A 13104-nucleotide genomic window follows, 5' to 3' on the forward strand; every position below is an offset into this window, starting at 1 on the left:
TGTGTGTGTGTGTGTGCGTGCGTGTGCGTGTAAAACATGAAACTACAGTTTACATTTTGCCACAATATAAACATTCGTGCTGCGTGGATTTGCTATATAGTGTATAGATTACATAAAGTATACTCGCATTAAAAGTTGGTTATATAGTGCATCCAAGCTTGATTACAAATCACTGGGCAATGATATAGTTTACATTTTTGGACAATGTAATAATCAATCATGTATTTTACAGTTAATGTAACTCCAAAAAAACTATCCTAAAGAAATCAGACAAGAATGATGTGACAGAAATGTTAAATATCAATATTGTTACCTTGCAAGTGTACATTTTTTTCTGAACATCTCTCTCACAAACACCTTTGAATTTCAATTTCTGTGCTTCTATTGGGTCCATTAATCTGTGACCTAATATTTAATTGCAATGGTGATTGATCAGCCATCGTGAGCTTATGCACTAAGTGATCCAAGACTACAACCCCCTAAAATCTGCCTCACACTGCAGAATCGGGTGTGCACTGCTGAAGTTGAATGCTCCTGGCCTGTGTCGTGTGCACATTACCTTTTGATGTTCACAAGGATTGAGATGCTGTTATTAACTCATGTGCCTGGTTTCCAAAGCTTTCAGTCTTCCTAGAGGGATGAGGATTGGAAGAACAGTGCTCAGCTCTCATCTTAATAGTTCTGACCTATCTAAGCACAGGTGCGTGGTCACACGAGAGAGAACCCTTGAAGATTTTACAAGACCATATCGGCCTTCGATTGTACATCCAGTCTTTCACAACAGCACACAGCTGCACTCTATGACCCTTGTTTACTGAAGAGTTTTATACTGCAGAACCGATGATGCTGGGATCCTTTAATTGGAGGCAAAAGCATCCAGTACACATCCAACAAATGTGTCCAAAAGCACACAGCTGTGCAGATATTTGTCTTGTGTACCACAGAAGATTTACACTGGGGAAGATACAGCCCCCCACATCCTCCTGCTGAAGTGCTCAATGTTTTATCATGAGCTGCTCACTTTAGAGTTGATGTTTGAGAAGCTTGTTGTTCTTTATCAAGCTTTTAATCGGAGGTGGAGCCCTACCTTTGTGCGCTGCAGATGACCACATTTGGCCATATGTGCACCAGAATGCAGAAAGTCAGCTGTTATGGATGGAATCTGCTGCCTGTAATCGTCTGAAGATGAGTCAGTCATCCCTCAAAGCCTGTAGTCATATCTCTGTTGCTCACAGTACCCTCGCCAGGTTTATGGAACACAGGAAATATTTCTAATCCTGGCAGACCTCTGCCCATCATTCTTTCCTTACCTTGTGTAATGTGTCTGCATCTTGATCTTTTTTTAATAAGCCAAAAGAATATGACACTTGCACCTTTTTTCTTTTTTTTTTTGTGAACACATCTTATGTTCTTTGGACAGAGAACTTAGATGTGTTAAACTATTAGCTAACATTATTTAAATAGCTAGTCTGCAATGCCTTAAATGTATGTACTCCCGCTACCCCAGTTTTTACTGTTAAAATTGTGCATCATATTTTTGACTATTCACTTTATTTTAGGGGAAAAAACTCATTTCAGTTAAAAAAAGGAGTAATTAATGAAATCGTGACACCTAGGAATAGACGACATCTCACAATAATGCTAACATATTTGTAAAAAGCAACTGTTCAACCCCATTACCAAAGTTTTTGAAAGAGAAATTATCCTTACATGTTGTTCTATTTTTAGAAGTTAATCTAGGAGTTTAATAGTTTTAATCTGTATTCAGGCTTTGTCCTAAATTTAGGTAAAAGGATTGAAAAAAATCAATCATTAAATAACGTAAAATGAAACCTATAATGTTTAGTTGCCTGAGGTGGACAAGACATTTACTGGAGGTTAAGTCCTGTTTTTACTCCATTTGTGCAGTCCACACTGTCAATGTGATCTTGTTCATTTGTTTAAATATTATATATATTAAAATTCTAATGAAACCTGATAGTTAAGTTAACATCTCCTTAAAAGCCTCCGAGATATAGGGTATAAGTGATTCTCTTTGTAATAGTACACTAAACTTACTCTGATCTGGCGATAGCAGCTATTCCCACCAGTCCCTCCTTTCCCTTGTTACTTTCCCTAGTGTTTCTGGGAAGACCCCCACCCCTCAGTCTAAAGCACACACTGCTTCCGAACCTGTGTGGCGCTGCAGCTCACCCAAACATCATGCCATCATGAAGGACATCTGTTACGCTGATTCACTGCTTCGTCTCTGAAGTTTTCAAAGGAACACTGTAAACCTCCCCCGACCTGATGAACAGTCATTATTCCAAACCCCTTTTAGGATGTTCTTGTGCTTTTCAGAGAAACTAATTGGAGACAAAGGAAGTTAGCGGACTTCCACTCTAATGACAAAGAAGGGTGCTGCGTCCCAGACACGAGAGCCACCCAGCTTGGGGTCTGGCCTTGCCTCGGGCTCTTCGGAGGCCCATTATAGAGCTGAAACCCGTGGGTAGACTTTGAGTGACACGGTTGGGTCGGTGTGTACACTTCCTGAAAGTTGTCCATCGGTGGGAAAGTGGTAATTTGCTTTCGCTCAGGCTCCCCCGCCGACTGGGTCTCGTTGAGCAAAGGAACAGACTTTAGTTGGGATAATTAGGTGCAGGAGCTGGTCTTAATAAGTCCCCCAGATGTTCCTTAAATGAGTGGGTGCCTTCAACCCTCCATTTTTAGATATTTGTCCTAACTTGAATGAAAGAGCTGAAGGTGTGAACTGCAGTGCGTCGTAGAAGTTCTCACCTAGCGTGCTCCATTTAGTAAATGGTAGAAAAGATCGAATGATCTTGGATGGACACCTGACATCCGGCCCTGTGCCAAACATCAAGAGCTCAGCAGACACAGACTGTTTATATCAGGGCACTGAGGTTATGCGTATAATTTGTGTGCAGCTGTAGAGTACGTTTTGCCTGGCTAAGGTTAGGTATTACAAATATCTCAATCCTTCACATTCCTTGAGTCTCTTGCCCCGGACCCCTTGGTTTCTTTGGTTTGTGCACCTGCATGTCAAACATAATGTCTTGTGAAATCTGAGACAAGCATTAGGCTCTTCATTTTAAAGTGGTAGATAAGGTAGTTTTGTTCACAGACTTTCCCCTTTTTAGGTCATGAAGGCAAAGTTGCATGTTTTTATCGGAACAAGACATCTGAAGAAAACAGTAATTATTCCACACTTTTCTGAAGCCCCTGTATCTTTTTTTCCTTCTTTTTATGGATGCAGTCTGTCACGCTTCCATTTTCCCACTCCTCACACCCTTCTGTCTTCTACGGAGCACACGGCAGATGTTTATGGCCATAGTAATGAGTGAAATAAAATAGAGTTTGTGAATATGGATTGTATTTAATGAGGTGGTGTGATCAAAAACCTTAAGAGGCAGTTGGGCTGAAATAGCTGTAAATGTGCTGAAAATGATTCAAAAGGAAGAAAAAAGGCAAGAAAAAAAACATTTGCGTTGAAACCGATTGCGTTTTTCACACCAGCGGAGTTCATCTGTGACCGTGTCTTAAGTAAATTGGCTTTGTTTGCCAAGTCGTAAATGTATGTAGCTGAGCAGAGCTCTTACAGTTCATTTGAATGTTCTGTTTCACCAGCAATGATGTGTGTCTCTGTTTCAGTGTTTTAATTTAGGAAAACTTGCAAGAAGAATACTTACTGCTGTCAGCTTTTTATTGATAGCTATTCAAGGCCATTTAAAAATGTCTTGCAGAGAGAAATTGAAGAGAAATGTGCCACTGTTCAGGCAAAAAATGATTTTGCCAGAAAAGTCTGGACATAACAGATTACCTGTGCAGATGGCCAATGTATGAACCACTGAAATGGTTCATGTTGCATTCTCATCATTGCTGTAAGTGGCACTACAAATGGACAATTTTCTTGAACAATTCCATAAACTGCCTAGAAACAACTAATTCTGACAGTAATATTGATGTGCACTGGGAATGTCTGATTTCAATGATTGGTGCACTTTCTAACATTGCTCAGTGTACATTTTTTACTCAAGCTTTACAGAGATGTTTATGAAGGTCAACAGTCCATTTTCAAAAACATACATGGGGAAACATCAAAAATCGCAAAGACTCACAAGGAAACGATTTCTGTGGTTGTGATATTTTTAAGATGAGAAAGAGCGCGGTGTTCAGACATGGGCAGATAGACTGTTCCCCACCTGGGGCAGTATTTATCCTTGCAGCAGTCTGGCTCATGCACCTCCATGCGTTGATCAAAAGCAAAATGCTTCCTCCCACCGTTTGACTTCCTATGGGATCCCCACTCCCCATTTGTTTTGCTTTATAATCATGTTGCTAATGGTGATTATTAGAGGATTACATCTGTGTATGTATTCATGTGGGATGCTGACCCATCTTTCTTTGACCCTTTCTCCTGTCCCAGGATCCTTTCCTGGCAGAACTCCTTCACAGTTACAAAGATCATATCGTCGGCTACCACGAGCATGACTCTTTGCTGGACCACAAGGAGGAAGAGGCACTGAGTGAGGAAGATCGCAAGGCAGCCTGGGCCGAATATGAAGCCGAAAAGAAGGTGTGTAGCCACACAAGCCCTTTACTATTATATACATATAATGATAAAAAGAATATTGTCTAATACCTTTATATCAGTCTGTAAATATAATGTTAGATTTTAGCCATATTTCAGGTGTGTTTTTTAAATCTTTCATTAAAAAAGAAATTGTCTGTGTGTATCTGGCCATTACTGATAGCTGTTTAAGAATCTTGGTGAGGTTGATGATTATTTCTTCAGGACCGCACCGCACAAATAATATTGTGGTGTATTAGCATCATAAGAAATTAACCCACACTTTAAGAAACACCATGAGAGAGGTCGAACTGTATGCATGTGTGCTTACATAAAATTCCTTGAAACATAAAGCTTTATTCAGAGCTACATAAAACCAGTGGGAACTAACAAAAAGGTTTGTTGCTGGAAGATGGTTCTATGGGCGGTAATTGTTCTGCTTAGACCCATAGAAGCACACCTTTTCTGAAATGTCTCATTGTTCAGACAGTCGAATCATCCCTTTCATAAACGCAGTGAACCCTGTGTGCAGATAGTGGCTGAGAGCCTGTGTCCTTTTAGATCCAATCCTCATTGTCTTCAGATTAGAGACTCTTCACCCTCAGGGCTCATTAGTGGAGTATTTTTGGGAGAGAAGTGACTTGTTGCCACTTGAATTATATTACAAGTGCCTTCTCTCCATTCAGATTCACTAATTATTCCTTTTGCAATCACAACAATATCTACCCTGATTCCCTTCAAAACAGTTCTGTAGTCAACTAAATGCTACTTCTAAGATAAATCGTTATAATGGGGTTGAATTACTTAAAACTGAAAAAAGCTTTCAAATTCTGCTGAAAAAAGTGAGAAGCAATGTAATTGCAAAGCATGTCCATCTGCAAATAGACCTACAATTATAGAAAGCACAGACTCCTTTCCTTGAATACGTCATCAGTAAAAATAACTGAAATAAGTGAACGTTGCTCATGTTGCACCACATGGAGCATGGAAAACATCACTATAACTTTAGTGCCCAATGCAGGAGCTGTATTTGTAGGCAGGAGTTGGTTATACCGGCTGGGAGCATTGAGACAGTGCAGACTGTCTTTGGATTTGTGTGCGTGTGTGTAATTCATACCACATTGGCACAGATTCTGCACTACATGTAATCTGCCTCCTAAATTTCATGTTATTTTTTGGCAAGACGTTTTAAATATTATGCGTAAATCAAAGTAATTTCATCAGTGAATCACTTGGCCATAGCTATTATATGCAACGAAAAGAAATCACCTGCTTTTGATCATCTCGCTACAGTTATTTGTGTATGCTGAGATTGAAGAGTTTTGTGTAATGTGATTGCTTAAAATCATTAACTCTGCCAGAGCCATTAAAGTGGATTTTAAGCAGTCACTTGCAGTGATTAGAGAACCCTATCGAGTTCTGAGATAGTTGAAAGCTGCCATACTGTGAGCATCACATTTTGAAACCAGCCTAAAAGAGCGCCCATTTAGATTGTCCCGCGGTCTGCGGCACAGCTGTGATCCACGCCGCCATCTGTGCCGCACACCTGCTCGTGCCAGGTCTGAACACCGGACACTCAGCTGTGGAGTGTGTTTACGAGCTGCGTGCACCAAAGACCCAATTAGGGGATTGGCTGCATCTGCCTCGGTAGCTCATTTACACAAACACAGCCGTCCTGCTGACCTTCAGCAGGGGAACGTTCTGTTTAGAGCCGTAAGACAAACACAGCTTGAGCAGGACCCTAACAGAGGTTCACATGGGTGCACATCAGGATTTTTTGGATCCTCCAGTGATCTGTTGGCTGGGAATTATCGTTCGCCGTGCGTCTTTGCAAGTTCGCAGACAAATCATGGCAAAGTCGCAAATCAAGTGGGAAATTAAGTCCAAAAAAACAATGCTTTGATTACCCTCCAGCAAGTGCTAGTGTGATGGAAGGCTGACTCATCTGTCAGGCCGAACCTGATTTGAAGATTATTTATAATTGTGATTTTTCTGTGTGACCTCATCTCATAAAATGAAGCTTCTCTGTTTGTTTTTGACTGATGGACCCTCTCTCCTATTGTTTCAGGGTCTGTCCATGCATTTCAACCAGCCGTCCTACTCTCAAATGGCCGTGGGAGCAGGAGCAAACTCTTACTTCCCCTTCAACATGGCTGCCTTGGCCTCCATGAGCAACCAACAGTTAGAGGTAAGTAATGAGCTCCACGTGCTCTTTTCACATTCCTTCAGCCGGCAGCTAATTGTGACATGCGTTCTCAAGCACCGACATTTGGCTTGTGCTCTGCCAGCTGCCGTTTACGAATGCTAGTTATTTCTGTGAAAATATCAAATTCAGAGGTTTGTTTTCATCTCGTCTAGTATTTTCAGTGTTTCTTCTCACACTTTATTCTTTCTCTCTGTGTTCAAGGATTTGATTTACCAGGGCAGGCAGAAAGTGATGGAAGCCGCTAACGCTCTGAAGTCAGTGCCCAGGGAACCAATGGAGGACATCATCGCACAAGTGGTGAGTGACGGGAGAGAGGGAGATTCCCTACAGAGAGGCTTACGTCGGAAAGGCTGCGCATAAAGCCCCCGATATACTCACAGCACAGTTGTTTTTCGTTCTTCGCCTAGGGGTAAAAAGGAAGTTTGAAATACCAATTTACTGTTAGTGAACATCCCGAAACCACCAGGTTGAGATACATACGTAAATATGTGTTGCGTGCTTTCCTCGCTGTAACAAAATAAACACTCAACAAATCGACAGCAGTGAGAAAACGGCAGTTAAAAAAGCATCTGATCGTAGCAATGTGGACATGTTTGCACAGCTCTGCAATGCAGCACTCCAGTCAGGTCATGTCATGTTTATTTATATAGCACTTTATGCAATAGGTTGCTTTAAAGCAAGCAGCTTTACAGTATTAAACATGAGAAAAAAGCACCAGTGTTGCTTTCAGTTAGAGTTACAGCTCGAGTTAATGCTATAGAGCAGTTCTCCAGTGTGTTCATGTCTGACCTCGCCGGACTGAACAGAAGAAATGAAACGCAGATGTTTTCCCAGTCAAAGAATTCCACATCTACCTGTGAATGCGTATTTACCATGGACCAGTGGTAAAAAGAAGGGGTTTAACAGCTGGAGCGAACACTTCCGGAAACTCCAAATGAACTTCGTTTTGACCTGATTGTGTTCAAAATGACATCACACTAGTTTGTTTATCAGGGCCTTAATGCTCCAGGTCCAGTCTATGAGCCGTCATGACCAGTAACTGATGCACAGCCCACCTTCACTGACAAGACTGAAAATTCGCTCTGCTGTTGGTGTTTGCCAAGTTGTTAGTACTTACCCCAATCAATGCTTTGATGCATAGCTTTGTGCTACAGGCATGCGTGCAACTCTGGATGGGTGATAAAATGACCAAAAAATCTATAGACCTACATTGAAGGATGAGCCTGAGTCATATTTGAAGGACAGAACATTATAGAGACTTGGAGAGATGGGCTCTGTTGACTTTACAACCACTTAAAACACCTGCATAACAACGAGCTAGGGCTGCACAATTAATCTCATTTCTAATCGCAATTACAATTACGGATGCCACAATTACATAATCGTTCAAAGCAATTAAATAATCATTCAAAGTCCACTTATGTTATTCTGCGTGCTTAAGATGCTTTTTTACTTTCTACATGTTATCTTAAGGGTTATTCCATTGTTTTAATTTGAGTTTTAGTATAACATTATAATACCTTTCATATTTTTAAATTTTTATTTAAAGAGAAACCAATCCGATGTATAGTTGACATTTGAGGCTTAATACTATAGAAAAGCAATCAAAGTTTTTCAGTTAGTGTTTTCAGCTAGTTTATTTTCATAAAAATATGGAATGCAGTTGCTTCAAACAAAGGTGTAAACATCATTCATTTAATCGTAATTAATAATCGCAATTACAATTTCAAAGGAATAATCGACAATTGTGATTTTTGTCATAATCGTGCAGCCCTACAACGAGCTACTATATCCTAGTCTCATGGCGCGAGCTTTTAGGGACAAAGCCTACACTTTTGCCTATAGTTTGCTGTGTCGTCAGTATTAAGCTTGAGATGTTAGACTACGTTCTGAACAACTGCTAAATGTGTTTGTGTGTGTGTGATGATCGTGTAAGTGTTTGTTTGTTGAGGTCTACAGGATGTAACAGGTGTGTTGTTTTTGGCAGTGGAAGGAGAATCCGAGTTTACCCGAGGCCCAGGTTCAATCCATGGCTCTTGGGAGGCAGGCCGGCTACGAGCTGGAAATCAAACACAGGGAGGATGTTTACCGTGATGTCCTCGGCAAGCAACAAACTGTATGTTTGCTCATCTCTCACTATTTCTGTGTTGTCTTATGTTCTACCTGTGTTTAAGTGACGTTAACATTTTAAACTAAATAGATTGAAAGGGATTTTTACATCTGGTACCCTGTTGCACCCCTTTTATTCTACATTTGTCAAAAATAGTTAAATGTGATGTGTGAATTAATTCAGGGTCAAATTTAAGGCTATAAATATCTTAAATGGTATAACAAATCTTAATTATCCAGTGTTCATTTTGACAGCAAATTGTGATCGCTTTAGTCGTAGTCTTTTTACTAAATCGACTAAATATCATAAGATTTTAGTCGACTAAACCTACAGTAAGTAGGTAAGTCTGCTAAAATCTAATGGGTTTAGTTACAAACTAAGTAGGTAAGTCTGCTAAAATCTAATGGGTTTAGTTACAGAGCATTTATTATGCATTTTTGTAAAATGTCCACACTCATTATATAGATTTAACTGCGGTGACACACAACATGCCTTGTGTGAACAAGAACATGGTCTTCTTATTAATGAAATACCAATGGTTATATAGGCTAATTAGGGCTGGACGATATGGCCAAAATTTATATCACGATATATTTCTTAATTTCGGTCGATACGATATAATTCCGATATCGATATGAACACTATTAAAAAAGCCTCATAAAAACGGCCAAGAACGGCCACAACAGATGTCTGTACCTACAAACTTTTGAAAAATTTATTTGCCAACTCTATGAAACCTACTCCTATAAAACTATATAATATTTTAGGAAAAATAAATAAATGTTCACCTTTTATTGGTATTTAGCCTTCATACAAACAAGAAATGTGAAATCACTGTCAAATAAATCTCAGACTCTCCTTATTAATATTAATAATAATATTTTTTTACTTCAAACTATAGGCTAACATAAGTGTATAATGTTACAAAAGCTTTTTATTTCAGATAAATGCTGATCTTTGGATCTTTCTATTCATCAAAGAATCCTGAAAAAATTTACTCAACTGTTTTAAATATTGATAATCAGCATATTAAAATGATTGCTGAAGGATCATGTGACACTGAAGACTGGAGTAGGCCTAATGATGCTGAAAATTTAGCTTTGATCACATGAATAAATTACATTTTAAAATATATTCAAATGGAAAGCAGTAATTTTAGATAGTAAAAATATTTCAAAATGTTACTGCTTTTGGTGCATTTTGGATCAAATAAATGCAGGCTTGGTGAGCAGAAGAGAATTCTTTAAGAAACATAAAAAATCTTGCCGTTCAAAAACCTTTGACTGGTAGTGTAGGCTGATTATTCTTATAGATTGAAATGTGCATTAACCAGGATAACGAGTATGAAACATGCTCCGAGTTGCTTCAGAAAACAAAAAAATAGAGCAACAACAAAAGCATGTTGCTGGAAATGGGTTTATTCTTGAAAATGCAAACTGATTGTCTGCCAGCAGGAGGCGCTGTGAGAGCGGTGGAACTAGCGGTTTCTCCAGTAATGGCTGTAAACAAAGCAGCTCCGCTCGGGAACGCTACTTTATCAGATAAAAATGCCATCTAAACTATTCTGAAGACAGTCGGTTCCCTTCAGAGATACATTCATATAAAACACCCGCGACGCGTTTTGATTTTGAAACGTGCAGTGCTCATGTTTATTCAACGAAGTCAAACGCCACAAATAAATCAATGTATGGGAAACACTGGTAATGTATATCGGAAATGTGTTTAAAAATCATATCACCGTTATTGAAAAAAATTAAATCGCGATACATATTGATATTGAATTATTGTCCAGCCCTAAGGCTAATTATGCATTCTTTATAGCAACTTGTTTGCCATATTCTTCATTCTTTCAAGCAGACATATTTATTTCTACAAATAAATGATTAATATTTAGGGCTACTAAAGTTTTTCAGTCAAGAGCGATTGAAGAGTGATTTCCTGTCTTTTGTTGCTTGATTAACATCAATGATTCAGACTAAATTAGGCTGCTGTCCCTTTAAAACCGGATGCACAGCTGCAATGGATGCAATGTACTGATACACGGCCTCCCTACTGTTTACGTTCACTTAAGACATAATCAACTGTGTTTACGTGAATACTCGTCAAAACGGACAATTCGACATCATTTTGTGTGTAATTCTCCGTTCATGCGACGCTTAAGAGTACTCGCGCGCCGTGAGAGGCGCTTTCTGTGTGTGTATGCTTCAGTGTCTGCGCTCTGAAAACCGGACCAAATTGAGTTATCTCTTGCGTCGTCAGATTTATCCATATGTCTGCTCTTCTCTTACTCCCCCATATTGACATTTTTGAACGTTTTATGCGACGTGCGGCAAGTGTATGTTAGCTTATGTCCCGCCGGTTCATATGTATGCATCTAACCTCCGAACCACACAGCAGATTCGTTCTGAATGAATCTCTTCCCAAATCGTCCCTCTCTAACATTTTCGTCTCGTTTTTATTCGTTGCCGAAAATGTCAATAGATTTATGTCATAGTTTTTGTCATTCAAGAAGAGTTTTAGTTCGTTATCTTCTCGTTGTTGTCAGTGAAAAAACTGTTGTTGATGAAAATTATTCGTCAACGAAATGAACATTACTTATCATTTTAAGAGGTCTTAAATTTAGGGACAAAAAAACAGCAGTTGCAATAAGGCCTAATGTTGTTATTAAACTTGAAAAGGCTGATAAATGTGAGTGCTGCATGTTTCAATGTAAAAATGCAGCACTGTTTCACATTCTACAGACTCTGTTTCAGAGCAGCCGAATACCAAACGATTTCTTATGATCTACTGCTGATGAATTATGACATGTTTGCTTCATGGATTTTATATTGTAATATGTTATAGGTAGTTGTAGGAGTGCATATTTTACAATAATACAATAAACTGCAACTGGCATTTAAAAATACAATATTATATTCAATATACTAGTAATAGCAGTATAATCTTTGTATTGGGTTTTTAAATCATCAGCAAAATCCAATGTCCGTCGAACTCTTAATTTGTGTTTGCTATAATTTTGTTTTATGGTTATTATTTAATTAATTTGTGACTTCATCCAAATGTGATTTTAGGCTTGTGATTTCATAAAGATATTGGATGTTAAAATATGTACTCAAATGTAATCAAGAATGTTGTGTTTTGTGGATGGGTAATGTAGTAACACAGTCACGGTTCAGCTCAAAAGCACCGTTTCTGTTGGAGAGGGGCTGCAGAGACTACTTTCTGAAGCCACATAACGGACGAATAACATCCGATCTCCATTTCCTTTCCAGCTGATGATGTACGTGCAGAAGGTGATCGCCAACCGTAAGTTGCAGGAGCAGCAGCTGGCCATGGCGAGGCAGGGTCTGCTGCTCAATCAGCTGGCCATGCAGAACGGTCTTGGGGCCCCTATGAATCAGATGGATCTGCTGGGGTTGTACCAGCAGCTCGGGGCGCTCCAGGGCGTCCCTTCCGCACAGCTGGGCAAGAACCCGGGCCCGTCTAAGGGCCTGTAGATGCCTCCGCCCCTCAGTGTACACACAGCTGGACTGATACAGCCAGGACACCTACTTGAGCTCCTCAGTAATGAGAGGGGATCCTGGGACTTTGTTAAAGGGGTTTTTGGCAGTGCAGTTTGTCATTTTGTGTGTATATAGCCTTAATGTAGTTCAAGTTCTTTTTTTCCCCCTCTCTCACGTATTTAAGATTGAAGAAGATATTATCCCCAAATGCTTTTAGGCATTGCAGGTTTCTTTCCCCTTAAATAAGGGACGTGCATATATAAATAATTATATTGCAATGAAAACAGCGTGATTGAGGAGGGACCATAGCGTTTTTGTTCTAAAGCCCCCGTAAATACTATCTGCGCTAATATCTTCCTAGTAGTGGATTGTCATTGGTACTTTGCCAGTACTCTAGCCAGTGCTCCAGAGACACTGCAGCGGACACCTTAAATGTATCGTCAAGTCAAATGGCCTTATATCAAGCAGCTAGATCTCTTCTAATGTTTTAAAACCCCTTTTTCTAATCTGCTTTTAGGTATTTAAACTCGTTGTTGCTTATCATGCTATGGAATGTCTGTGTTGTTAAAACTGCTTGCTGATTTCCTCCGGACTTTTGTAACATCAGACTTCTTGTTGTAGTGTTGCCTAGCACATTGTTGTGAGTACTGTTCATCATTTCTTTTTCTGTTTATTTTCCCCACTTGCATTGGGATTGCGCCTGAGTTGGCGTGTGGCG

The 13104-nt window shown here is 39.5% G+C and overlaps 1 protein-coding gene across 1 annotated transcript in view; it reads left to right on the top strand.

Moving 5' to 3' along the window:
* atrx (ATRX chromatin remodeler) overlaps positions 1–13104 on the top strand; it is a 66553-nt gene extending 53449 nt beyond the window's left edge. Inside the window, exons 25-29 of the mRNA XM_016254988.1 lie at positions 4424–4573; positions 6636–6755; positions 6975–7070; positions 8761–8889; positions 12156–13104. Coding sequence (XP_016110474.1) covers positions 4424–4573; positions 6636–6755; positions 6975–7070; positions 8761–8889; positions 12156–12380 — 720 coding nt within the window. The 3' untranslated portion in view covers positions 12381–13104. The remainder of the gene's footprint in view (positions 1–4423; positions 4574–6635; positions 6756–6974; positions 7071–8760; positions 8890–12155) is intronic.

Source organism: Sinocyclocheilus grahami, unplaced genomic scaffold, assembly GCF_001515645.1.
Source record: "Sinocyclocheilus grahami isolate Dianchi unplaced genomic scaffold, SAMN03320097.WGS_v1.1 scaffold1300.1, whole genome shotgun sequence".
In the NCBI taxonomy this organism is placed as follows: Eukaryota; Metazoa; Chordata; class Actinopteri; order Cypriniformes; family Cyprinidae; genus Sinocyclocheilus; species Sinocyclocheilus grahami.